Raw genomic sequence first — 27133 nt, forward strand, 5'->3', positions numbered from 1 at the left:
ACCAAACTCAATCACTCACTCACTCCTTTATATTCTATTGTTGACGACGGTATGCTCCTTATATTCTATAGATGACGATAAAATACTCCTTTTATTCTATTGTTGACGACAGTATTCTCCTTATATTCTATTGTTGACAACAGAATACTCCTTATATTCTTTAGTTGATTTTATTGATAAAGACACATGTATCCTTCCAATGATTACAGAATGCTCGATATCCATTACAGTTGGCGACCGAATTGTTCGTGAAATATATAGATGAGGGGCTGTGGGGTAGCCTAGCAGATAACGCGTTGGCTCGTCTCGCCGAACCCCGTTCGATTCTCTACATGGGTGTAAAAGTCAGTAGTATGTAGATATCTACAGACAACTCGGTGTATTAGATAGATGACATTATATGATATAGATAAGTATTGCACGTTCTATCAAGTACTGTTGTGTTATTCTTCAGAGGTATCTTACATGTTGTGATGTCGGGAGACAAGTTATTAATAATAATGAGATGTCGAGGTCTCCGTCACTGTCTGTGTCTTCCCATTACAAATGCTCTTAACTTCATTCACACAGTAAATGTCACCAAACGCTCTGCTTGTCAGAGAACATGAGAGAACGTCTCCCATGTCACCATAGCCTAGACTTGTGTCAGACACTGAGATTGTTTTGACTTACTGGTACTACGAAAGTGACGTCTGCACATTGCGATGCAGCTCCTGTCTCTAGCATTGTCACAGTGATACAGTGATAGGCTATAAGTGTCTGCAGACACGTGTTGTTTTTCTGCCCTTTCATATGTGTACGTACCCAGAGTGAAGAGAGCGCTCACGTGCCAGTGGCAAGTAGGAGCACCTCTGAATACCTGCATGACAAACACAATCTACGCTTATTGTATTTGGATGCCTTAAAGCTGAATAACTGTCTCCACTACTTTATTTCGAAAACTTTTTGCACAAATACAGTTCTTAGTGTAAACGTGTTTGAAGTGTTTTTTATTCACTCTTTTCAAGTGAAAGTCTTTCAAAGAGGCTGAGGACACCCAATCAAATGCATACGCTCCAATCTGACAAAGCCTTCGCAGCGGACCAGGTTTCCCCTTTCTTGAATGTTTATAAGACGAACCAGGTACTTCCGACAAGCCACCGAGGTCATTTCTATGTGTAATTCTTTAAAACGGAGTGAGGCCTTTAGCGTTGTCAGGTTAGGAAGTGTTGCATATATGAATGCTATTTTAGTCCACACAGAAATATGACAAAACACGTGATGCATCCTCAAATTTTATTGCCATTTTATGGCTCAAGATAAAAAAGCTGAAAAGGTAGAATAAAAATCTGTGATTATAATGACCATGTACTGAAAACTGATCAAAAACAGTATTGATCTTGAGATCATTTCCCTTGTTGAGTTACTTGAACACAAAGATCGATAATGATTGGTTGGCTGACATCAGGGGGACAATCAGATGGACGCCACTACCCCTCACAGGACAGGGTCGGGACAGGGGGAGGGCAGGCCACGCCCATAAAGGACGTGGTTTGTGATGTGCTTGCCCGCGTGTCAAAATTGCTCATACATATGCATTAGTAGTATGGCGTCGCCAGGGTTCTCGAAACACAAAGGACATTGTTAACGATCACCTATTGTATAATTAAAACTTGATACTGAGTTTGTTTTCGTCCCACAACCAGATATAGTATGTTTCCGGAATAGTCAGTAAAACTTACATATAGTGCAAATTAAACATAGTGACATGAGAAGACGGGATTGCACGTTCCATGACAACGAGTAGTGTATATTGGTTGATAACATTATTTCGTGAGCAAATTCTTGACGATTCTTCTATTCATCACAGGATCTCTAAAGAAGCTACTTTGCTGAAGATTGATGGTAGGTTAAACGCTGTGGGTGACAAGCGAACAACAGATTTGTGAGATGAAAAACACGTGATCTAGTCCGGGTCATCTTGTTAGGGGTAGTGGCGTCAGGAGGTAGATGAGGCTAACACTGTAACACGTTACTCATGACTACATGGCGATACTAGTCGCAAGACACATGACATGTAGCGTTACTAGTCACATGACATGTAGCGTTACTGGTCACAGGACACGTAGCAGTACTAGTCACAGGACACGTAGCGTTACTGGTCACATGACATGTGGCGTTACTGGTCACAAGACACGTAGCAGTACTAGTCACAGGACACGTAGCATTACCAGTCGCAGGACACGTAGCGTTACTTGTCACATGACATGTAGCGTTACTGGTCACATGACATGTAGCGTTACTGGTCACATGACACGTAGCAGTACTAGTCACATGACATGTAGCGTTACTGGTCACATGACATGTAGCGTTACTGGTCATATGACACGTAGCGTTATCAGTCATGTGACACGTGGCGTTACTAACTAGTCCAAAAGTGTCATTATGTTCACTACACACAGTGACTACATGACGTTTCCAGCAGCATGATACGTAATGACTGCGAGGCGTTATGAATAATACGATACACGGTGAGTTCACACCGTAACTAGCTGCATGACACGTGTAGTACCTAAAGACTTTACCAGTTACATGACACGTGTAGTACCTAAAGACTTTACCAGTTACATGACACGTGTAGTACCTAAAGACTTTAACAGTTACATGACGCGTAATGACTACATGTCGTTACTAGTATCAGAACAAGAAGTGACGTCATGGCGTTACTTTTCACATAACACGTAGAGCTACCAGTCGAGTAACACGTAGTTAGGGCAATGCGTGTCTAGTCGCATAAACCAAGTGTCGTCATGGTGTTTCTTGTCACATAAAACGTAACGCTACCATTCGAATGACACGTAGTGACGACATGGCGTTTCTAGTCTCATGATCAAAGTGACGTCATGGTGTTATATGACACGTGACATGATAAGTAGTGACGTCGTGTTTAACTACTAGATGCATGCTGACGTCACGTTAATTAATGACTTCATGGATCTATCTGATAAACATTCGAATTAATTACACCTGGTATTTCATGCCATCAACGTGCGATGACGAATGGAAATAAACCTCCTACGGGTCTCCATTCATAGCGTGTCACTTTGACCATGTGACATCACCAGACTAATAATAATGACAGATACATTTCTTTTCCGGATACAATTATTTTGCGTGGACAGATGTTGATAATAGCTTGAACGATCATCATATAGTCAGGAAAAGAAATTAACATATCTGCATTTGTAGTTAAAGCAATCAGTTACGCCTACAAGCACTGTCGGTGTTTCTAACATCTAGAAAAATGTAATGTACTACACTATGATAAGCTATGGACGTCTGTACAACATGGTGTAAATACTCCCAGTACGCAATAAGGAACACAAACAGTACTTCTTATATCTATAATTAAAACCTCTTTTTGTGTTCTTGAAATATAGAAATATTAAAAGAGCAACAGCTGGCTGTACGATACACAATATACACATATATATTGTGAAATTATTTTCCATTATTCCAAAAGGTTATTTTTATGGCATTGCTCGTTATGATTATAGGAAACAATCCACGTGACTTCCGGTTTAATGACGGATATGTTTTGTTCCTCGGTCCATAAAACACAAAACAGTTTTACATATATAACGCAAGTAAAAAGTTTTATCATTTGGCTGTGGTCAAATATCAAATCCTTATTAGATTGTGAGCGATTGAAAAGAACACAACAATAGGAATTGTTTACTGATACATGTTAAGTGAATCGTGTTGTTTCAGTTGATACATTTTTGGGTAATAATCGAATCACGCATAGACCTAAAACATGCCATTTATGATTCAAATTTGAAATATAACAAGATAACGAATTGTCCATTTGAGCGTCAAATAATATTTGTACAGAATAGACCATATCTTCGTATATACACTTAAATTGACAGTTATAACAATCAAGATTTCTGTACATACATCTATTAAATGATTGGTCAGGTTGAACCTTCATATACATAATAAAACATCAAATTCATGATATCTGCATAAATGGTTTGAAATTCTTATTAAATGGGGTCTTTAATGTCAGATTTTGGACATTGTGTTTTAGTCGTAACTCGGGAAGATTAAACTGCGTTGAAAACGACGACGTTATTGTGTCCCTATATGAGATGCGTCGTTGTTTATAAACTTTCTTGTTGACGGGCATGCTGCCATGCTACAAGAACCCTGCAAATACATCTCAACTAGGCCGGGCAGTGACACGGAGGCCTGACGCTGCATCATCTGATGAAGTTTCTGTCAGGGTGAAGGTTGTCTTTGACACAAGGAGATGACACGTGACAGATGACTGACCAATGAGCGATGAGTGAATAGATCCACGTGACCTTATCGATGGGTGCTATTGGGCGTAGAGGTCAGGGTGGTGGATTGTCCACCTTGGTCATGTGACATAGCTGCGCATGCTCAGTGAGGACAGCTAGTAATCTGGTCCGCTCTTTGCCAAGTTCGGAGATCTCTGACCGTAGGGTGTCGTTACTGGCTTCGAGACGATGAGTCTCCTGAAAGAGTGAGTGCGTAAGTGAGTGAGTGAGTTGGGTTTAACGCCACTTTAAACAGTATCTCAGTTATAACATGCCGTGTCAGCTTATTCTGGGGTAAAGTCCAAACTAAGACATGTTTAAGACGTTTACTAGGTGTGTGCCACATGTATGGTGCTGACGAACCAGGAATCCTACTCAGGGGAAATCTCGAATTCGACCCCACGATCAAATCATTCTTGACCTCTGGGCCACAGTGTGCCCAATCCTGAAAGATAGATGGTGACCTGTAACCACTAGTACTTTGAGACAAGTCGATGTCTCTAAGAGGAATCTACCGAACGAAATGTATTAACAAAACAACGTTATGCCAACATATGAACGATGCATACAAATGACGTCAGATTCGCTTGGGTAGTAAACACATAAATTCAGTCTAAGAAGTTTTACCTATGACAGACCGAAATACAATCTTCAAGAGCACTTCACCTGCCTAGACAACGTAACTTTAATTGTCATCAAAATTTATTACCCTTTACGAAAACAAACTTTTTCAAAAATAGATTAGAAAGATAATCTAATAACGAATAAACGAGCCTATCTTTGCAAACAATTTCGCATTTAGTTTTTTGTTGCTAAAACATCACGACAAGACTGTAAGTTTACCTGCATGAGAACGTCAGTTTTGTTTCTCTTCTTTTCCCGGAATTTGCGAGCCGCTCGCCTATTCTGCTCCCTGCGCCTGTCCAACTTGGCCACTTCCTCGGGGCGGGGCTGGAGAGAAACAAGGCGTAGTTGGACAGTGGCTTACTCCATCAGCGTTAATCACCATGTACTACTATACATTATGCTGTAGACAGTAACGGAAACAATACGATGGGATAACTGAACAAGCTTGAACATACGAATTTGGGCGTACCAAGGATATTCCGAAAGTCGTGATATTACAATCCTAATTTCCAAATGTAGAAAAATAAACTCTGAATAATAAAACCCTAATGTCTAAATATTAAAATAACGTAATCAGAATTTTAAAATCATAATATCTAAACATTAAAATCATAACATCCAAACATTACGATACTGGATCGTATACTTTCTTGTCGAAATATGTCAATTTTCCAGGAAATACCTTGACTGAAGCGAGACGTCAACGAGACTGAATGATCAAAATATTATCGAGAAACGAAAACTAAAGGCATTTTGATTTACAGTAGTCAATTGATGCGAACCAACATATTATAAATAATACGCACAAACCGACGTCATGACGGAATGATTGAAATACGCCTGAACGACGAAAACCAAAAACACTTATACTCAAACATCGCGAACAAATATCTGATACACAACAAGCGAATATTACTGCGTCACCAAGATAATATTTCTTCAATAATAGTTTTCGAATAGTCGAAAAATGGAGATTTCTTTTGAAAAAACTATATGATGAAGAAACAGATACATGTTATGACATAAATCATAAACAACAACAACCAAAAAGGTAAAATGTATGTAAAATAATGTTTTTTTAAAGACGATATTGTTATTGTTGGAAAGGCGAACAAGCCAAACATTGCTTGGGGTATATAGGTGTTTCCCCCATGGCTGGGTGTCGGGTGGGTGGCATTGCTAGCGCGCAGTGGGGCCGTCAGTCAGTACAGGCGTCGGACTTCAAGAAGCTTCCACCGATGCCAAATGTGTCACTGGATATATCAGATACGAGGGAAGCACCAGATTGTTTACTACAAGTTTGGAATTGCTACAAACAAGCTTGCCAAAAGGAGATTCCAGAAAACATGCCATTATTTTTTCATTACTCGCTCTGACTGATGTCGACGCATTTAAAAACCACTGACTAACTGCACTGGGTTTACCAGCGGGCGTTGCGTTGCGTGAGCTGTACAGCTATAGTAGGGGGTAATTGAAAAACACCAAGGGACCCTGCTTTTGCAATTTATATTCTAAGCTAACAGAAACTTAACCAAAGTAAACCTGAGCTCAAGGTTAAATACGACAAGAAAAAATGAAAATAGTTCTTAAGTCGTTTAAGATCATAAAATACGGGGTGTACAGAAAAGATAAAACTAGTATACTACCTAAAATATACTATGTTGAAAATAATCTCCTTAAGATCATAAAATACGGGGTGTACAGAAAAGATAAAACTAGTATACTGCCTAGAATATACTATGTTGAAAATAATAGTTATGATGTAATAATAATAATAATAATAATAATAATAATAATAATAATAATAATGTATCAAACGGTTTGACGGAATTGTAATTCACACCTACAATAATCCGTTTTGATGGTGACACTATCCCGATGCGTAGTAATACCGTTGAAAATGACGTACAACAATACGTCTGGCGCTCTGTCACATACAAAACGATTCTTTATCCAGTGCGCATAATACCACTCGATAACACAACAAAAGTTAAAGATGAATATTAAACATGTTATGTCATCCCATATGGTATGCATGTTGTCGATATAGCTAGGAGTTATTAAATCATTTTTAATCAATGCTAGACGAAGCTGGTGCAAATATGTCTATATACGCCAGTTGGGCTGTCTGGTTCGCTGGTTGCTATGCCGTGCATGCTAGTTATGTTGATGTTGGTATCGACTAGCGCGGGGCGGGGCTTATCTCGACATGAGGGTTGGCGAATATATATACTGCGTTGTTGCAAGGACTGAAACAAACGGATACCGAATTCTCACATAACACATTTATTTAGGTAGAATGTCCACCAGTTATTCCGATCGACACTGGTACGACCGTAATTACACATATATTAGTTAATCGTGGAAATTACATGAAAAAATAATAATCATATAGTTCCCTTACAGTTTATAAGAATATTATGTTAAGATGAATCGCAACGGTACACGATCAATAACAATATATGTATGTACATGCGTAATACAGGGAGATATTCATAAATATTTATGTTTTATTTAAATATTTTATGTTTTTAAAACACATTGATGCGACCTTTATGAAATAAAAGTCTGTGTGAGACCAAATCATTTCATAAATTCATTTGCACGGGTAAGGAACACATGTAAAAATATTATAATAATAATAATAATAATAATAATAATAATAATAATAATAATAATAATAATCGGATGCACTTTCTGAAGGTCTTACGAAACATGTAATGTGTTTTGACACAGCTGGTTGATAATGGTTGGAGTTGACATAACTCGTCAACGCAAAAGAATAATGAAAAATGAATGGGCGTAGAGTGCAAAATAGTGGTGAAAAATATACGAATGGATCAATAAAATCAGTGATGAAACCATGAAACCATGACTGAAGTCCTACTAATGAAACCATGGTTATTTTGCATAAAAAAAAGAAAAAGGGTTTGTTCAAATTGTAAATAAAGACTTTATTATAACGCACCATTATTTATTGCATTGGGTGTTAAGATGTTGCTGATATGGTTGAAACATTGCTAAAGGGGAAGTACAGACTACACAAGATAACACGGTGTAGGTTTAAAACAGAGGAAATAGCAAGTGGCCACTTCCTCTACTGTAAGGCTGATGTTTGGGCTAAGCTGCACTACACGTGCAATATGCAATATCTCCTTTATTTAATAACGTCTTATTGATAAAGGACACATTTCGTTAATTTAACAGACATAAGAAAGCATCAGTGTACACATGTTTTATCAAAATGCGGTTGATCAACTAATATATCTTATATTTTATTCAGCATAAAGGATATATTACATAACCGTTTGTGAACATTATCCTATATATCCTACATATATTATGAATATTTAAGCAACTAAGGGCTAAGATAAAATCTAAGTCAATGTGTCACCGATTTAGAAGACTTCTCCTATCAATTATCGAAAATACCATCTATAATACATCATTTCAAGTTAGACAGACACAGAATTCTATATTAACAGTGAAATGAAAGCGAGGTATTGCAGGTGTATACTTGATTATAGTTTAAGAATCATAATTCTTATGTGTCTGTAATTACTTTAGTGATTGTTAAACACCACACCATCATCATCATCATCATCATCATCATCATGTTTTACTGTTCTAGGAAACCTCTCTCGGTGCTGCATGTTTTCTCTAGACACATCAGCGACATCTATGCTGGGATCTCGTGTACAGCACAAGAATGTATGTCGAGTTCTGGGAGTCTAGAGAAGCACATTTCACATCAATAATTTTAATAAACATCTCAGATTGGATTTACCGTTTTTAAATTCCTCAGCGGTACTACTTTCCATGGAGAATACTACATACAGCATCTTCCCAAAATGAATAATGTGTTTGTGCTTCCCATCACCAAAGTGAGGACGATCAGCGGTTTCGAAATAAGTATGCGCCCTCCAAAACTCCACGTTCAGCAGTGTCCTCGCGGGACATAGCGGTTCGCCCCGATTATGTTTCTAGGTTTGTCAGCACCATACCCGTGCTCGTGGGTTTCACCGAAGTGGTAAACGTCTGAGACCTGCATCACTTCGGGCTTTCCTCCCACATTAAGCTGACACGCCGCGATATAACTGGAATACTGTTAAAAGCGGCGTTAAACCCAATTCACTCACTCACTCACTCGCGGGACATAGGGATATAGTGCAAGTTGAAGCTTCTAAAGGCAACAGATGACACATAATTATTGCCATTTGATGGACTACCTCCAGAGGTGACAGATGACGTAGGATCTTTCCCTCTTTTGAGGCCTTTAACTGTTTTCACACATTTGGGGACATGAAATAGTTAACTTGTAACGTGATGATAGGGAATTGTCTCACGGCTTCGCCAGTTAGTTTCCTCGGTTATTTTCATTCCCCGAAAAGTATTTTCTTCGTGATCTTTTTCCATTAATTTACAGTTCCAATTTGAGTAGGAACATAATAAAATTAAAACAATTACACCGCTATAAGGCTGATATTAAACACATTTTTTTGTAAATTGTCTGATACTCGCAGTTCTTGAATGCATGAATGTTTAGCGTACTATTACAGAACACACGCACTATATTTTATTAGTTAACTTTTAGCTCTCGCTGTAGTCAACTAGTCCCTCTCCCGGATCCGGGGTATGGATGCGACATAAAGCTAGATTTTTTTCCGCTGTGATATGATATTTATTTAACCTTTTTTATTATCGCTTTATTATAAACGAAAATTTCAAAAAGCGTCATACGAATCTTGCTCAGAAATTGTTTGATCAAGGTTACAAAATTCAAAGCCTCAGTCAAGCCTTTAATTTGTTTATTATAGACATGTAGTGGACGTCTCTAAATTTGACGCATCACTGACCAATATGATGTCCAGTACCATATGTTCCCTTGTCTTCTCAGGTGAACAATTGACTTTCCTTTGGATGTGTTTGTGATATAGGTGGGGACAGGATACGCTCACCTTTTTGCGAACATCTGGTATCGCCACTATTTGGTAATGGTTCATAAACACATGCTCATGATACAGTCGGAACTGTACAATCGAGCTTTCAACAGAGATTCTCCTCATTATAGAAAGGGTTTTTTCGCTTTTATTTATACGGAGACCCTGATTGTGCTGACAAGTGGACCGAATACCTATTTCCATATGCAAAAAATATTTTAGCGTTCCTATCATCTGAGTCAAGCTTTCCTATCACATGAACAGCAAACCATGTCAGTCTTAACAGCGTGTTTATCCCGCTGTGCGTACAAACACAGGTGGTGGTATAATTTAAATCAAATCCTGACGATGAAAAGACACAACATTGCACATTGTGTGATTATTAGAAACATAGCGAGTATGTGTCAATGCGTTACTTATCCGCGTGATTTGCCAGTACTAGGACAAGCGCTTAGAACTAGTACATGGATGTATTCCATCACCTGTCGGATTAGCTGCCACATCCATCAACTATACTAAATAGTTCATCACATAATGAATACTAGTATATCGTGGCATAGTGCAATAAACATATAGATTGTACGTGTTGCAAACCTCTGCTGTCTGGATACTACACATTTCCCCGTGGTACGACCAGTTGGATTAGTACGTTTGTCCCGGCAAAAGATGCTGAATGCAACAGTGTCCCCGAAACTTCTTGAAAACTAATTACGCTTCAGACTGTTGAAAAAAGAGAAATTGTTTTGAACAAAAAATATCTGGTTTTGTAGCTGTAAATGAAAAATAGCTAATCTCGATAAAAGAAAATCCCCCCCCCCCCCCCCCCCCACGAATATCAAATGTTCGGTCCCTTAATACGTACAAAGACGTAGACATTATCGTGAGTATGGTTTTAAGCCGCCTTTAGCAATATTCTAGCAATATCAGGGAGTGGGGGCACAAAACAGCGTACAATAATCGACGTTCAAAGCAAAGAGTGTGGACATTTCATGAACTTTATGAGCCCGATCAGTGTTTAGTCTTTGTTTGTTTTCAAAGCAACATCTGAGCAGTAATGGTGACCCAGGGGGTGGGGGTGGGGTGGGGTGGGGTGGGGTGGGGGTGGGGGGGTGGGGGGTGGGGGGTGGGGGTGTGTGTGTGGGGGGAGGGTGTGTGTGTGGCAGACATGGCGACAATGATTCCAGCTGACACAAACATGCGTGTGTGTCTCCCAAACTATGGTATAAACACGGTTATCCCTAACTGTTGTCTAACACGGTTATCCCAAGCTGTTGTCTAACACGGTTATCCCTAACTGCTGTCTAACACCGTTATCCCTAACTGTTGTCTAACACGGTTATCCCTAACTGCTGTCTCATACCGTTATCCCAAACTGTTGTCTAACACGGTTATCCCTAACTGTTGTCTAACACCGTTATCCCAAGCTGTTGTCTAACACGGTTATCCCTAACTGTTGTCTAACACCGTTATCCCAAGCTGTTGTCTAACACCGTTATCCCAAACTGTTGTCTGACACGGTTATCCCTAACTGTTGTCTAATACCGTTATCCCAAATTGTTGTCTAACACGGTTATCCCTAACTGCTGTCTCATATCGTTATCCAAAACTGTTGTCTAACACCGTTATCCCTAATTGTTGTCTTATACCGTTATCCCAAACTTGTCTAACACCGTTATCCCAAACTGTTGTCTAACATCGTTATCCCTAATTGTTGTCTCATACCGTTATCCCAAACTGTTGTCTAACATCGTTATCCCTTACTGCTGTCTCATACCGTTATCCAAAACTGTTGTCTAACACCGTTATCCCTTACTGCTGTCTCATACCGTTATCCAAAACTGTTGTCTAACACGGTTATCCCTAATTGTTGTCTAATACTTGGGTTCCAACTCGCTGAGTAAAACCGTTATCACAAACGTTGTGTAATACTAGTAACCCAGACTATCGTCTTATTCTTTTAACCCGTACTGCTATCGAATTCCGTTACCTTGAAATGTTGTCAAATAAAGTTAACCCTAATTGTTGTGTTATCCAGTTATCCAGGTGTTCATCCTACCTGTTGTGTAAAAGGGTTAACATAGTTGCAGTGTAATGATGTTATTCCTACCTGCTATTTAACACTTTCACCGAACTTGCAATGGTGTTAACCCATACGTTTGTATATTAATGTTAACTCGTAATGTTGTGTAGTTGTGATAATCGTTGTTGTGCAATAGTTGAAGTTTTACACTGATATCCTAAACTCAAGTGTGATACCGTTATCCTAAGCTGGTGTGTGATAGTGTTAACCCTATAACAGCACAATGACATGGCCTTGATCCAAATACAGTCTAGGTCAAAAACATGTTATTAGTACCATATGGAAAACGGAGACAACCTGTTCATGTATGGGGAGTAATCATTAACGCACGTGGAGATAAGCATCATAATAATTGAGATACCAGACAGATTAGTAGTGTTTGCGACATGCGTCACATTTGCTGGGACTGCAATCTTTCTCGAGCGGAGCCCCTCTTTAAGTGTCTATGTACTATGTACATGCATGGGCGCCTGGTTCAAGCTATCACATCACCTCGACCCAAATGTAGGACTTGTCGCGTAGGTATATTCACGGTTACATGAAACCATCGGCAAATGTATTGATTAAACTGATGTATTTACATACACGTTAACACCGGCTGTCTGCGCTCGCTTGGCGGAAGTATAGTTTAATGTCTCATACACACGAGGTCATAAAATCGCCAATTTGTATCGATATCTAAAACTACGATTTGCTCTATTGTACTTCCACTAGTCGCTGATTAAGTTCACGATTCTAAATTGGGTTATTTTAAACTGAACAATGACGTACAAGGCGCGTCTGTTGCCCGTGAAGAGATACAGGTCGTCGGTATAATAGTGCAAAGCATATATAGCTACAACAAAAATGTCGCAATTGGGATCAATATCCTGTGCTCACTTTACCTCCAAACGTCTCTGATGACAGTCAAGGGGTGAAACCTTATTGGTCATGCTTTTTCTATTCCTTGGTGTTATATCAAGTGAAACCTGTTTAATCCGAAAACCCGCCATCCAAGCAGCTTCTGTTCAGCGCGTCTGTTTGATTATACGGACATTACACACGATTCCTTTATCCGGAATTGTGCCATCCGGATTAACGAGGTTTTAATGTATATAGAACTTGGATCTGCTGTTGATACCGGGTGTATGAGATCCAGTTCCAAAGTATCCTTCATGAATGAAGTGTTAATCATCACATGTGTTAGACAATAAACAAAGCGGTTTTATTCAGAAATTTGCCAGCCAGAATGCACATGAACGTTCAAACAACGTTGGAGATCCTATTTTTGAATATAGTTTGTATATTCACAGCAACAGATATGGAACACCAAATGACAGTATGAACATGATGAACCTTGGTTTACCACCAAATGACAGCATGAACTTGATGGACTTTGTAATGAACATTGGTTTACCACCAAATGACAGCATGAACTTGATGGACTGTAATGAACCTTGGTTTACCACCAAATGACAGTATGAACATGATGGACCTTGGTTTACCGCCAAATGACAGTATGAACATGATGAACCTTGGTTTACCACCAAATGACAGTATGAACATGATGAACCTTGGTTTACCACCAAATGACAGCATGAACTTGATGGACTGTAATGAACCTTGGTTTACCACCAAATGACAGCATGAACTTGATGGACTGTAATGAACCTTGGTTTACCACCAAATGACAGTATGAACATGATGGACCTTGGTTTACCACCAAATGACAGTATGAACATGATGAACCTTGGTTTACCACCAAATGACAGTATGAACATGATGAACCTTGGTTTACCACCAAATGACAGCATGAACTTGATGGACTGTAATGAACCTTGGTTTACCACCAAATGACAGCATGAACTTGATGGACTGTAATGAACCTTGGTTTACCACCAAATGACAGTATGAACATGATGGACCTTGGTTTACCGCCAAATGACAGTATGAACATGATGAACCTTGGTTTACCACCAAATGACAGTATGAACATGATGAACCTTGGTTTACCACCAAATGACAGCATGAACTTGATGGACTGTAATGAACCTTGGTTTAACACCAAATGACAGCATGAACTTGATGGACTGTAATGAACCTTGGTTTACCACCAAATGACAGTATGAACATGATGGACCTTGGTTTACCGCCAAATGACAGTATGAACATGATGAACCTTGGTTTACCACCAAATGACAGTATGAACATGATGAACCTTGGTTTACCACCAAATGACAGTATGAACCTGATGAACCTTGGTTTACCACCAAATGACAGCATGAACTTGATGGACTGTAATGAACCTCGGTTTACCACCAAATGACAGTATGAACATGATGAACCTTGGTTTACCACCAAATGACAGTATGAACATGATGAACCTTGGTTTACCACCAAATGACAGTATGAACTTGATGAACCTCGGTTTACCGCCAAATGACAGCATGAACTTGATTGACTGTAATGAACCTTGGTTTACCACCAAATGACAGTATGAACCTGATGAACCTTGGTTTACCGCCAAATGACAGTATGAACTTGATGGACCTTGGTTTACCACCAAATGACAGTATGAACATTATGGACTGTAATGAAACTTGGTTTACCACCAAATGACAGCATGAACTTGATGGACTGTAATGAACCTTGGTTTACCACCAAATGACAGTATGAACATGATGAACCTTGGTTTACCGCCAAATGACAGTATGAACTTGATGGACCTTGGTTTACCACCAAATGACAGTATGAACTTGATGGACTGTAATGAACCTTGGTTTACCCCCAAATGACAGCATGAACTTGATGGATTGTAATGAACTTTGGTTTACCACCAAATGACAGTATGAACATGATGAACCTTGGTTTACCACCAAATGACAGCATGAACTTGATGGACTGTAATGAACCTCGGTTTACCACCAAATGACAGTATGAACATGATGAACCTTGGTTTACCACCAAATGACAGCATGAACTTGATGGACTGTAATGAACCTTGGTTTACCACCAAATGACAGTATGAACATGATGAACCTTGGTTTACCACCAAATGACAGCATGAACTTGATGGACTGTAATGAACCTTGGTTTACCACCAAATGACAGTATGAACATGATGAACCTTGGTTTACCACCAAATGACAGCATGAACTTGATGGACTGTAATGAACCTTGGTTTACCACCAAATGACAGCATGAACATGATGGACTGTAATGAACCTTGGTTTACCACCAAATGACAGTATGGACATGATGAACCTTGGTTTACCACCAAATGACAGCATGAACTTGATGGACTGTAATGGACCTTGGTTTACCACCAAATGACAGCATGAACTTGATGGACTGTAATGAACCTTTGTTTACCGCCAAATGACAGTATGGACATGATGAACCTTGGTTTACCACCAAATGACAGTATGAACATGATGAACCTTGGTTTACCGCCAAATGACAGTATGAACATGATGAACCTTGGTTTACCACCAAATGACAGTATGAACCTGATGAACCTTGGTTTACCACCAAATGACAGCATGAACTTGATGGACTGTAATGAACCTTGGTTTACCAGCAAATGACAGCATGAACTTGATGGACTTTGTAATGAACATTGGTTTACCGCCAAATCACAGTATGAACATGATGAACCTTGGTTTACCACCAAATAACAGTATGAACATGATCAACCTTGGTTTACCGCCAAATGACAGTATGAACATGATGAACCTTGGTTTACCGCCAAATGACAGTATGAACTTGATGGACTGTAATGAACATTGGTTTACCACCAAATGACAGTATGAACATGATGGACCTTGGTTTACCGCCAAATGACAGTATGAACATGATGAACCTTGGTTTACCACCAAATGACAGTATGAACATGATGAACCTTGGTTTACCGCCAAATGACAGTATGAACATGATGAACCTTGGTTTACCGCCAAATGACAGTATGAACTTGATGGACTGTAATGAACCTTGGTTTACCACCAAATGACAGTATGAACATGATGGACCTTGGTTTACCGCCAAATGACAGTATGAACATGATGAACCTTGGTTTACCACCAAATGACAGTATGAACATGATGAACCTTGGTTTACCACCAAATGACAGTATGAACATGATGAACCTTGGTTTACCGCCAAATGACAGTATGAACTTGATGGACTGTAATGAACCTTTGTTTACCGCCAAATGACAGTATGGACATGATGAACCTTGGTTTACCACCAAATGACAGTATGAACATGATGAACCTTGGTTTACCGCCAAATGACAGTATGAACATGATGAACCTTGGTTTACCACCAAATGACAGTATGAACCTGATGAACCTTGGTTTACCACCAAATGACAGCATGAACTTGATGGACTGTAATGAACCTTGGTTTACCAGCAAATGACAGCATGAACTTGATGGACTTTGTAATGAACATTGGTTTACCGCCAAATCACAGTATGAACATGATGAACCTTGGTTTACCACCAAATAACAGTATGAACATGATCAATCTTGGTTTACCGCCAAATGACAGTATGAACATGATGAACCTTGGTTTACCGCCAAATGACAGTATGAACTTGATGGACTGTAATGAACATTGGTTTACCACCAAATGACAGTATGAACATGATGGACCTTGGTTTACCGCCAAATGACAGTATGAACATGATGAACCTTGGTTTACCACCAAATGACAGTATGAACATGATGAACCTTGGTTTACCGCCAAATGACAGTATGAACATGATGAACCTTGGTTTACCGCCAAATGACAGTATGAACTTGATTGACTGTAATGAACCTTGGTTTACTACCAAATGACAGTATGAACATGATGAACCTTGGTTTACCACCAAATGACAGTATGAACATGATGAACCTTGGTTTACCACCAAATGACAGTATGAACATGATGAACCTTGGTTTACCACCAAATGACAGCATGAACTTGATGGACTGTAATGAACCTTGGTTTACCACAAAATGACAGTATGAACATGATGGACCTTGGTTTACCACCAAATGACAGTATGAACATGATGAACCTTGGTTTACCACCAAATGACAGTATGAACATGATGAACCTTGGTTTACCGCCAAATGACAGCATGAACTTGATGGACTATAATGAACCTTGGTTTACCGCCAAATGACAGTATGAACATGATGAACCTTGGTTTACCGCCAAATGACAGTATGAACATGATGAACCTTGGTTTACCGCCAAATGACAGTATGAACATGATGAACCTTGGTTTACCACCAAATGACAGCATGAACTTGATGGACTGTAATGAACCTTGGTTTACCACCAAATGACAGTATGAACATGATGAACCTTGGTTTACCACCAAATGACAGTATGAACATGATGGACCTTGGTTTACCACCAAATGACAGTATGAACATGATGAACCTTGGTTTACCACCAAATGACAGTATGAACATGATGAACCTTGGTTTACCGCCAAATGACAGCATGAACTTGATGGACTATAATGAACCTTGGTTTACCACCAAATGACAGTATGAACATGATGAACCTTGGTTTACCGCCAAATGACAGTATGAACATGATAGACTTTGGTTTACCACTAAATGACAGCATGAACTTGATGGACTGTAATGAACCTTGGTTTACCACCAAATGACAGTATGAACATGATGAACCTTGGTTTACCACCAAATGACAGTATGAATATGATAGACTTTGTAATGAACATTAGTTTACCGCCAAATGACAGTATGAACTTGATGAACCTTGGTTTACCACTTAATGACCGTATGAACATGATAGACTTTGGTTTACCACCAAATGACAGTATGAACATTATGGACTTTGTAATGAACCTTGGTTTACCACTAAATGACAGCATGAACATTATGGACTTTGTAATGAACCTTGGTTTACCACTAAATGACAGTATGAACATGATAGACTTTGAATGAACATTGGTTTACTACCAAATGACAGTATGAACATGATAGACTTTGAATGAACATTGGTTTACCACCAAATGACAGCATGAACATGATGGACATTGGTTTACCACTAAATGACAGTATGAACATGATAGACTTTTTAATGAACATTAGTTTACTACCAAATGACAGCATGAACATGATGGACTTTGTAATGAACATTGGTTTACCACCAAATGACAGTATGAACATGATGAACCTTGGTTTACCACCAAATGACAGTATGAACTTGATGAACCTTGGTTTACCGCCAAATGACAGTATGAACATGATGGACTTTGGTTTACCACCAAATGACAGCATGAACTTGATGGACTGTAATGAACCTTGGTTTACCACCAAATGACAGTATGAACATGATGAACCTTGGTTTACCACCAAATGACAGTATGAACATGATAGACTTTGTAATGAACCTTGGTTTACCACCAAATGACAGTATGAACTTGATGAACCTTGGTTTACCACTTAATGACCGTATGAACATGATAGACTTTGGTTTACCACCAAATGACAGCATGAACTTGATTGACTGTAATGAACCTTGGTTTACCACGAAATGACAGCATGAACTTGAAAGTCTGGCATCTTTACATTTACGCAGCCTGTGAATTATGTTATACAATTAAACTTCATAAATTTCCCTGCATTTAACGTACAAATGTCAGGGTGTACAAAGGGGGTCGTGAGTCGTATGTGAGGTCACGTTAAGAACGAACAACTGTTTATATATTCCATGCTGTGCAACCTCATCAACGCATCATCAAGGACAATGTCTATGGGCCATCTACCCGTCTTGTACAATCAAGGACACAGTCTGCTGACTCGGCATGGCAGGTTTAACGCCGTGATCGTAGTCCAACAAGTAAAAAACACACAAGCTTTTGACACTTCCTTCGCTGTTGAACAGGAAATGCTGCACGCCCTCACAGGCCATGCTTCCTGTGTGTGCACAGACGAGGGATGACCAACCAACGTCGTTTTTCTTCAATCAGTGAGAGTATATTAACCTACAGATTCATTGTTCATTTGGAAATAAATGTTTCCAATTGATCACCATCTCCAAGCTCCACTCCCTGGACAGACTACGTGTGACCTCGTGAACGGTATCTTATATATAAAGTACTAATATCGTGTAAACACAAGGGTATTAGACAAAAACCTTATTGAGTGACCTTATTACTATTCCTAACGATGCGAGACGGACACGCAAGCCGAGAAGCTCCTTGCAGCACTACAGCTCTCCACTTCACTATACTTGGTCTTTAGGCCTCGGCTGTTCTTTTTCACACTCCAGCAAACTTTATAGTTATTTGATTGAGGATTTAACGGAGATTTATTACTTTTGTCTGACCTGTTTCTTCACGCAACATCGTGCATCAATAGACCTTTCCAAACCCTACGCCTTTTGATGTTCTGTATTAGTATGTACTGTTTGAATACGACGTGTACACGTCACACGGCTTCACGTTGAACGAGATTCGTCACCACCCGCCCCTTTCCGTCACCCGCAAGAAGACTCGTCCCCCCGTCGATGAATGTTATGTGCGAAAATACGACAAACCAATCAGAATGCGCGTATGATTTCAAGTTCTTCGTTAAAGAATCCCTCAGAAATAATTTTTGATTTTACATATGTCTTGCATCTAAAAATATACCAAAGACACAGTTAGATGTGTTCAATCATACTGTATAATTCCGCACCTCCCGATGTGCTTTAAATTGCATCTGAAATATATATATAATATATGGGGGAAATTTGTGAACCATTACGCAACGAGTCGACAATTGTTTTAGGTATGCCCGCTTGCGCAAAGACGGAACCCGGTCGCAAAAATGTCGCCATTCGGCTTGTCCCGGAATAACACGAGTTGGTCACGAATGACTGAACGAGAGACTGGTGGCAAAGCCGCGAAACCGACTTTCATGGTTGAATTGAGTGTCACATTTTGACGTTCATACGTCTTTTAACGAGATTTGTATTCTTGAAATGACGTAAACAATGATCGACCACTTCCCCGTTCTTGGGGAAAACCCTGGAAGTTGCCTACCAAGTGTTGTTTCTGATCATTTAGATACGTTCAACTTGAACTCGTTCTATGTTCAAACACTGGAAAAAAGTCGGAGTGTTTGACTGCATGCCCGTGGTCGAATATTCTTGCTACGGTGAAGAAATGCACACCTAATCTATCGACTCGAGGCGTGCCTATACTGACAGTGACAGTTAACAACATTCTACAGCAATCTATGAATTTACTTCAGTATATATTCGACACATGTATAATCATTGACAGCTTCGGAAATCTCGTTGTCACGCTGTTCGCGTCGGAGGCCATTTTGACGTAGGTAAATGTATTACGACGCACTGTCACTGACTGGGTTGGTTAGCTGTTAACATACCTTTCTCATCGACTGCTGATATCATATAAATCTATTTCTTGTAAACAAACTTCAAAGCTGTTACAGTAGAGGAATTAGAGCATACATACGCTCTCGTTTTCAGGAACCACTATTTTTTTCCGCGGTACAACTGGTTGTTGCAAGTCTATCAGTGTAAACATGAAGTCACGTGTACTAAATGCAATTGTACATACATCATTCGGGGTACTCAATAGTGACATAAAAATATTAGAATTGGCTTTCCTTTTGTGTGAGTTCATACAGTTTGGCCCTGACTATGACGGTCAATACTCCAATGAATTAGAACTCGCACAAAGTGAAAGGCAATTAAACATGTCGCTACAAGTGACGATAAAGTAAACGCCATTGACCTTTCACCATACATTTTCACTCTTCATCTTTCATCTTCACTAGGGAGTGGATCAAGTAAAAATACGTTATACATTTTTTACGGTGATCGCAATTACAATCTTACTTATATGCCTGTAGGTGTTCTCACATTTTCGTATCGTAATAGTCAAAAGTAATGGAACATAATGCAAGTGGAATCTCTCTCTCTCTCTCTCTCTCTCTCTCTCTCTCTCCCTCTCTCTCTCTCTCTGTCTGTCTCTCTCTCTCTCTCTCTCTCTCCCTCTCTCTCTCTGTCTGTCTGTCTCTCTCTCTCTCTCTCTCTCTCTCTCTCTTGTACAACAAATCAGTCCTTCTCTCATGATTACTAAAAGGGCGAATGCACTACACATATTTCTTATCTGGCATGTACATTCCACTCTGTCTATAATACTTAACATGACGGGTCGTGGCTAGACACGAAGTCCGCGATTATTGGGACATTATCTTCAAAACTCTGTTTATACATGTATATCCTGACTTTGTTTAGAAGACGTATCTTGTAAGCTGAAAGTCGATTCAGGGCCAAAGTTGATACATAATTTAGAAAATATTGAGACTGCGTATATCACAATGATAAGGCCCATTTCAGGGAACGTAACTAGTCAACTGGAGAAAATTACGTCCTGTTTGATGTCCTGTACGCATGTCCTGTTTCTCAGCCAAGACAACATAATGTCTTACCAAAACAGGACCCCCAAACGATTTGGCATTCGCTATTTCCATATTACCAAATTGTGTTTCCTCTGTTTCAGAATTCGTTGACACAGACTTGGAACCAAGACTATATACCATATATTATCATTACTTCATAAAGTTATGCAATTTAATAACTAGTTGCATATTTTATTACACAGTCCTAATAAAGGGGCGTAGATGCAGATTATGAGCTTGAATACATCTAGGTCAAAACATGAAGCAACGGTGGCGATAGAAAAAACACCTTCGTCCACAATGTTATGAAAAAATTATCCGTAACGGGAAGTTGTAGTTAGATATATATAAAATTTATTCCCAAGTTATTTTTGTTCGTCCTGAATAGTAATATATCAATATGTGTATGTAACTTGTGTTAATTTGATTGCAGGTTGGTCATTGCCTCATACGGCATGAACATCACATACGATCACCATGACAACATGAACATAAAATAATGTTAAACTTAATGATAAAGCGACCTTAAATAATCCCCGTCTCGGGTCATAGCCTGTGTGTATGTTAATACAGAATAGTGTTTTGGAATATTTACATTACATATTTTACGAATAAAAAGAATATTGTATACGTTTGTGTCGCCATTGTCTCAATCATCTATACAAGTACGTGTATAGCTATCTAAGTAATCGTGGATAGATTGCCGTGAAACGTATACCTTTTAGGCGGTAATGGATCCGGAAGAACTTTTTATCAGAGAGGAGTCGCATTTTGTGCCAGGAAATGCAGCGTTATTTATTCTTTGTGCTCATGAAAGAATGTAACACTTTTTCCAGCAAAATAATCTCATTACGTCGGCCTCTTCCATCGAGATTTCAGCTAAAAACGTTTCTATGGCAGTCAATTATGTTTTCGTTTGAGCGGGTGAAGCACCGCCCGATCATTGTGATATGTTGTTTGGGTTATACATGTGACATCCCGTCAAGGCGCCGGTCCCGAATACCTTGAGACAGGAGTGCAGACAGGTAAAATACATGCGAGGGGGGAATTAAAAAGCCATAGGGCAGCGATTTACAATTGCTGAACGATGCGTGGCGGGGGGTCTTCGCCACCTGGGTTTTTCGCTCACACCCATTGCGTTCCGGGATGGGTTCTAGATCCCTTCTAGTTCATATTTTCGTAATAATTTTAACAAAAAACGTAGCTGTATAACAAAGACTACCTGAAGTGATAAACTTTTCGTAATTTCAGATTTATTTTTACATCATTCGTTTGATTTAATGGGTCAAAATAGGATTGAAGTTTGACTTAATATAGTTTTTATTTCTTTTGTGTGTAAGATAAGTTGGGCTGATGTGGTTTTGGTTGTTTTGATGTTTAACGCCGCACTCAGCATTATTACAGACGGCGGTCTGTATATAATCGAGTCGGGACCAGACAATCGCGTTTAAGAGTACCTACATACAATCCGATACTGATGTGAATTTAGAACAGCTTTTATTATATATCTCGTGAATATGTCATAAAATATCTGGTATATATAGCACGTGTGTCATATTTGAAAATATTTATAACCCTGAATCACCGAAATGACTTTTGAAAAAAAATAGCACGGCCGTTTGAATTAAAATACACCGATATATATATGAACAATAGCGCATTATGCGACAGAGTGATCGGGATTTCAAATTGATATGACTCTTTCAAGGCCTCACTCGTCGACACCCTGCCGCATAATTCCTGACCCAGTTTCAACCAATGAAAACTTTGTGTGGAACTTGGCCTGTTGCGATTGGTTGTAAAGAAATCACGCGCCCAGGGAGTGCACGGTCACGCCAAGGTCAACAGAAATGACCATTGGTCATCTCGTCTGGAAAGAATTCTTTCGTACAATAGGAAAAATTGAGGATGGGCCAAACAGTGGCATATTTCAAACTGCCTAGCTTTTCAAATTCCTGCTTAAATAGTTTAAAGTTTTGCATGTCAAGATCGCCGCTGTGTCCTGTTTGTTTATTGTTAGACAGGAAGTAAATTTGTATAGAATTAAAACCAGATATCCGTTAAATGTCTTTTCAGTATCTTAACGAAAACATAAGAAATTGACCTTCAGTATTCCCCAATATGCAAAAACATTTTTGCTTGTATATTTCCTCGAATTGTGCAGTGCGAAAATTAAAATCAAATTGTACCATCTCTGTATGAGATAACGAAATTGAATTCATATATTTCGTTTGATATATACAGTTACGAAGATATCATTATAAAAATTAAATGTGTTCTATTGGTATGTGGGTGATCACTCTGACAATGTTGGACTGGCAAAAACCGTGTTGAACAAGGACAAACAGCATTAATTGTCAAAATGCACCAAACGCATCCCTTACTTTATACCCAAAAAGAATAATCTTGATATATTGAAATTTTTCTCTTCATACAATTAAACAAAATAATTTAAGAATGAACTGCAAATAACGATGCGGCATGTGAAACAAACGCGTAGGCACAGCAGATTTCCTTTACGCCGGAACCTGCACGTGAAAGTTATATCCTCGGTATATATATAAATTCAAACGTATATATTTCTGGAAGTAAATAACTTATTTTATTTTAAGTTACAACCCGCTTTTAAATCGCAATGTGAAAATAACGCAATTACTCTCAATGCGGTATTCAAGTATACGCTCCTGCGTATATTGTTTTATAATTAATCAAAGACAACTCCCATTTTTAGTCCATGATTAAAAAAGAAAAGAAACATTCGCTCATCATATTCCAAAATACAAAAATGTCAAACACGTTTCTCTGTAACAGCCTTAGAAAATCCTTTGAAAACACCACGAATCTTAACACGGGGAATTTCGCACACTTATAACCGAATTTACGAAATGGTTAAAATAATAGTCCTGGACTAGGTAATTATATACCAGAGTCTCTGAGGTCTTTTAACTTGAACATTATCGTCAGTTTTGTGTACAGCATACACCTTCGGACGGGATCAATACAAATAACAGCGAAAAAACCATTTCAATAATCATAACAAATCTCTGCAAAAGTAGAGTCGATTGTACGATTCCGGCAATATCATGAGCAAGTGTTTATGAATCACTATCAATTAGTGACGATACCAGGTGTTCGCGAAAAGGTGAGCGTATCCTAACCCCACTAGTGGCACCGTCACAAGAAAACACTGTATATATATATGGGTGTGAATTTAAGAAATCCCTTCAGAAATTATAGAAACGAAGTAATCAAAATCCAAAACAAATTGTGAATCTTTTCAGTTGTGTTTAGATGTATATTACTTCCCTCCTTGTTCAAACAGAGATATAATATATTATTGCAAATACACATAAAATATTCGCCATAAACAGGGGGCGGCTTCATGTATATTTTTGCACGCACTAAACTGCAGAAAGTGTATCGTAAATATAAACTAACAACTATGTATGCGGCCAGTTCTAATTTATTTTTAAAACAATGTCAAAAATAGCCACAGCTATAAATCAAAAACAATTGCGTGTTATTTCCAGAGAGCATCTCTCGATCATGGCGCCTTCAATCAAAGGATAAATCCAATCAACTCAGGTAAAGGTGTGGATTAACAACAACACAACCCTTTATGTCCAGGTAGATCAGTACAAAACATTAGTTCCAAATATGTAAACAGGTATAATGATCTTAATAAAAGCTAAACGATCAACTCCGATACGTGTTGTATTCAGGGTGATGCTGAAAGCTCCATCGGTTACGTAATCAAGTGTTTCATAAACATAATCTATGCTAACTCGTCAAAGCTTCAAACATATTATAGAATTGCCTGACACGATTATCGAATTATATAATTTGAAACAAAATAATTCATTTTCCTAAAGAAACCGAAAAAAATGCTGTTAGTGTTATGAAGACGAAACAATGTGTTTTCTTGCTTGTGGCATCAAAGTAACCAATAGCCGTGAGTGACGCAAGGGGGAGGGCGCTCCAAGACCATGGAAGACGCAATTCGATGCCGTCCCGACACAGATGTTGTTTACATTTTTCAACCGAGGAAAAAGTTGTTGTCATTACAGCAATACACTTTGTGCGTACCATCCCTTTATATTTCCTGTTTATAAAAACCCAGTCAGAGAGATAATGACTGCGAACCCTACCGACGCAGTTTCGACCGAGGGGTTGTAGGGATTGGTAAAATCTGGCGGGTTAATTACAGGGAAGGGGCGCGAAGTGCCATCTTTGACCCATCCCTTACCTCCGAATTTGGTGGTTAAAAGGGTTGTTAACCCAGATTTTGCAGACATTTGCTTTATGTTATCAAATCGCAGCCGAACATAATAAAACTAAGTTCCAAAACGAGAATGAAAACTTTAATATCTATGCAACAACAAACAACGATTTCAATGCTTATTAAAGCTGCAAATAGGTTAGTGCACATTCCGATTAAACACATGCAAAAACGTTAAAAAGTAAACAATGATTTAGCAAAAAAGTATTGCAAACATTTCGTTCGTTAATATTCATGCTAAATATGTAATAACAGGAATGGCATTGTTTCTGAACGTGGAATAGCACGTGTGCATCATAACTGTTAACGAATATTTCAACCAGAGCGAAGTAAATTTATCAAAGGTGTGAAAATGTCTGACTTTCTGTCTGTACCTCGTCTTTGGTGGGAGCCGTGAACTCGACCATGAGCTCGTCTTTCCCTTCAGAGAGTCGGCGACTTTGTATTCGGCATCTGAGCTCTTCCTTCAGGAGAGGAGTGAGACGCCCGCTCTCCAGGGCGGCATAAGTCGCCTTGACCAGTGTCAGGTCGTCCAAGTCGCCCAGCTCCTGCATAAATGCTGCCGTGGTCAACGCCGTTGACTCGTGCACGTCCACACTGCTCGCCATCGTCATGGCAGACACGCTTTTACTACGATCAGCTGGGGCCAAGACGTGTTGTGGTATTTCTCCGCTCAAGCCTCGAAGCAAATGGTTTCAGCGGAAAATAAACGAAATAATTCGAAATTCAGCTGCGAAAAATTTCTTTTCCTTAAAATATTGATTGTTGACTATTTATCAACGATAATGTATCCTTTTTGGTAAGTTTGAAATTAATATTTAATCAGAATAAACCAAAGTTCAAGATAATGCCTTCCAAGGTGACGTCACCAGTCCGAATTAGATAGAGCTATTTTTAGATTCCAAACAATAACATTTTGCCTTGCTCGCGTTGTGCTAAAAGAATGACATCACTATCTCCTCAATCGGAAATAAATTAATTCCTCGTGGCCGACGCGAGCCTAAACACTTCGATGACCATTCCCGCTTTGCGACACCGTGGCGACGATGTAGGGGAGACAACTGAAGAGACGCTGTAGGCCGTTCCCCACCTCACTACCTCACTTGACAATGTGCCAAGTACTTCTTTATGACCATGAATTGATCGAAACTAGTAAATATGCACGCCATATTGTTGGACTAGTGCCAAACGTTCGAATGAAATTAGACCCCTAATTTGACAATCGCTTACTAATGGTATTATTTAATTCCACTTAAACTTTTCCTACCGCCTGTCTGAGCGTGGAGGAATAGAGTATGACTCCCGCCTGTCTCCAAGGGAAAATGCTTTACCGAGGTATACCCACCATATGTACTCGTCTAGACGTTTAATAACCTCTATATACTCCCAGCAGTACGAAGCTCTCATTATTTCTCATAGAGAGGTCAATTAGAAAGTACATCAACTTCTTTGTAGAACGA

The 27133-nt window shown here is 39.1% G+C and overlaps 1 protein-coding gene across 1 annotated transcript; it reads right to left on the reverse strand.

Moving 5' to 3' along the window:
• Positions 1-2052: 2052 nt before the first annotated feature.
• Positions 2053-27133, reverse strand: LOC124148482. The gene is made up of 3 exons (XM_046519588.2): positions 26048-27133; positions 5169-5276; positions 2053-4523 (listed from the first exon to the last, which is right to left on the reverse strand). The coding sequence occupies exons 1-3, from the start codon at positions 26285-26287 to the stop codon at positions 4380-4382; spliced, it is 492 nt and encodes a 163-aa protein (XP_046375544.1). The 5' UTR covers positions 26288-27133; the 3' UTR covers positions 2053-4379.

The sequence above is a fragment of the Haliotis rufescens genome, unplaced genomic scaffold, assembly GCF_023055435.1.
Source record: "Haliotis rufescens isolate VD_foot unplaced genomic scaffold, xgHalRufe1.0.p SCAF_3, whole genome shotgun sequence".
Lineage (NCBI taxonomy): Eukaryota > Metazoa > Mollusca > Gastropoda > Lepetellida > Haliotidae > Haliotis > Haliotis rufescens.

Excerpts from the sequence above, each read along its gene's own strand:
- LOC124148482 (XM_046519588.2), bottom strand. The coding sequence starts at position 26,287 with ATGACGATGGCGAGCAGTGTGGACGTGCACGAGTCAACGGCGTTGACC. Across the intron at positions 5,277-26,047 it reads CGGCTCCCACCAAAGACGAG|CCCCGCCCCGAGGAAGTGGC; the intron begins GTACAGACAGAA and ends GTTTCTCTCCAG. Across the intron at positions 4,524-5,168 it reads AAACTGACGTTCTCATGCAG|GAGACTCATCGTCTCGAAGC; the intron begins GTAAACTTACAG and ends TCACTCTTTCAG.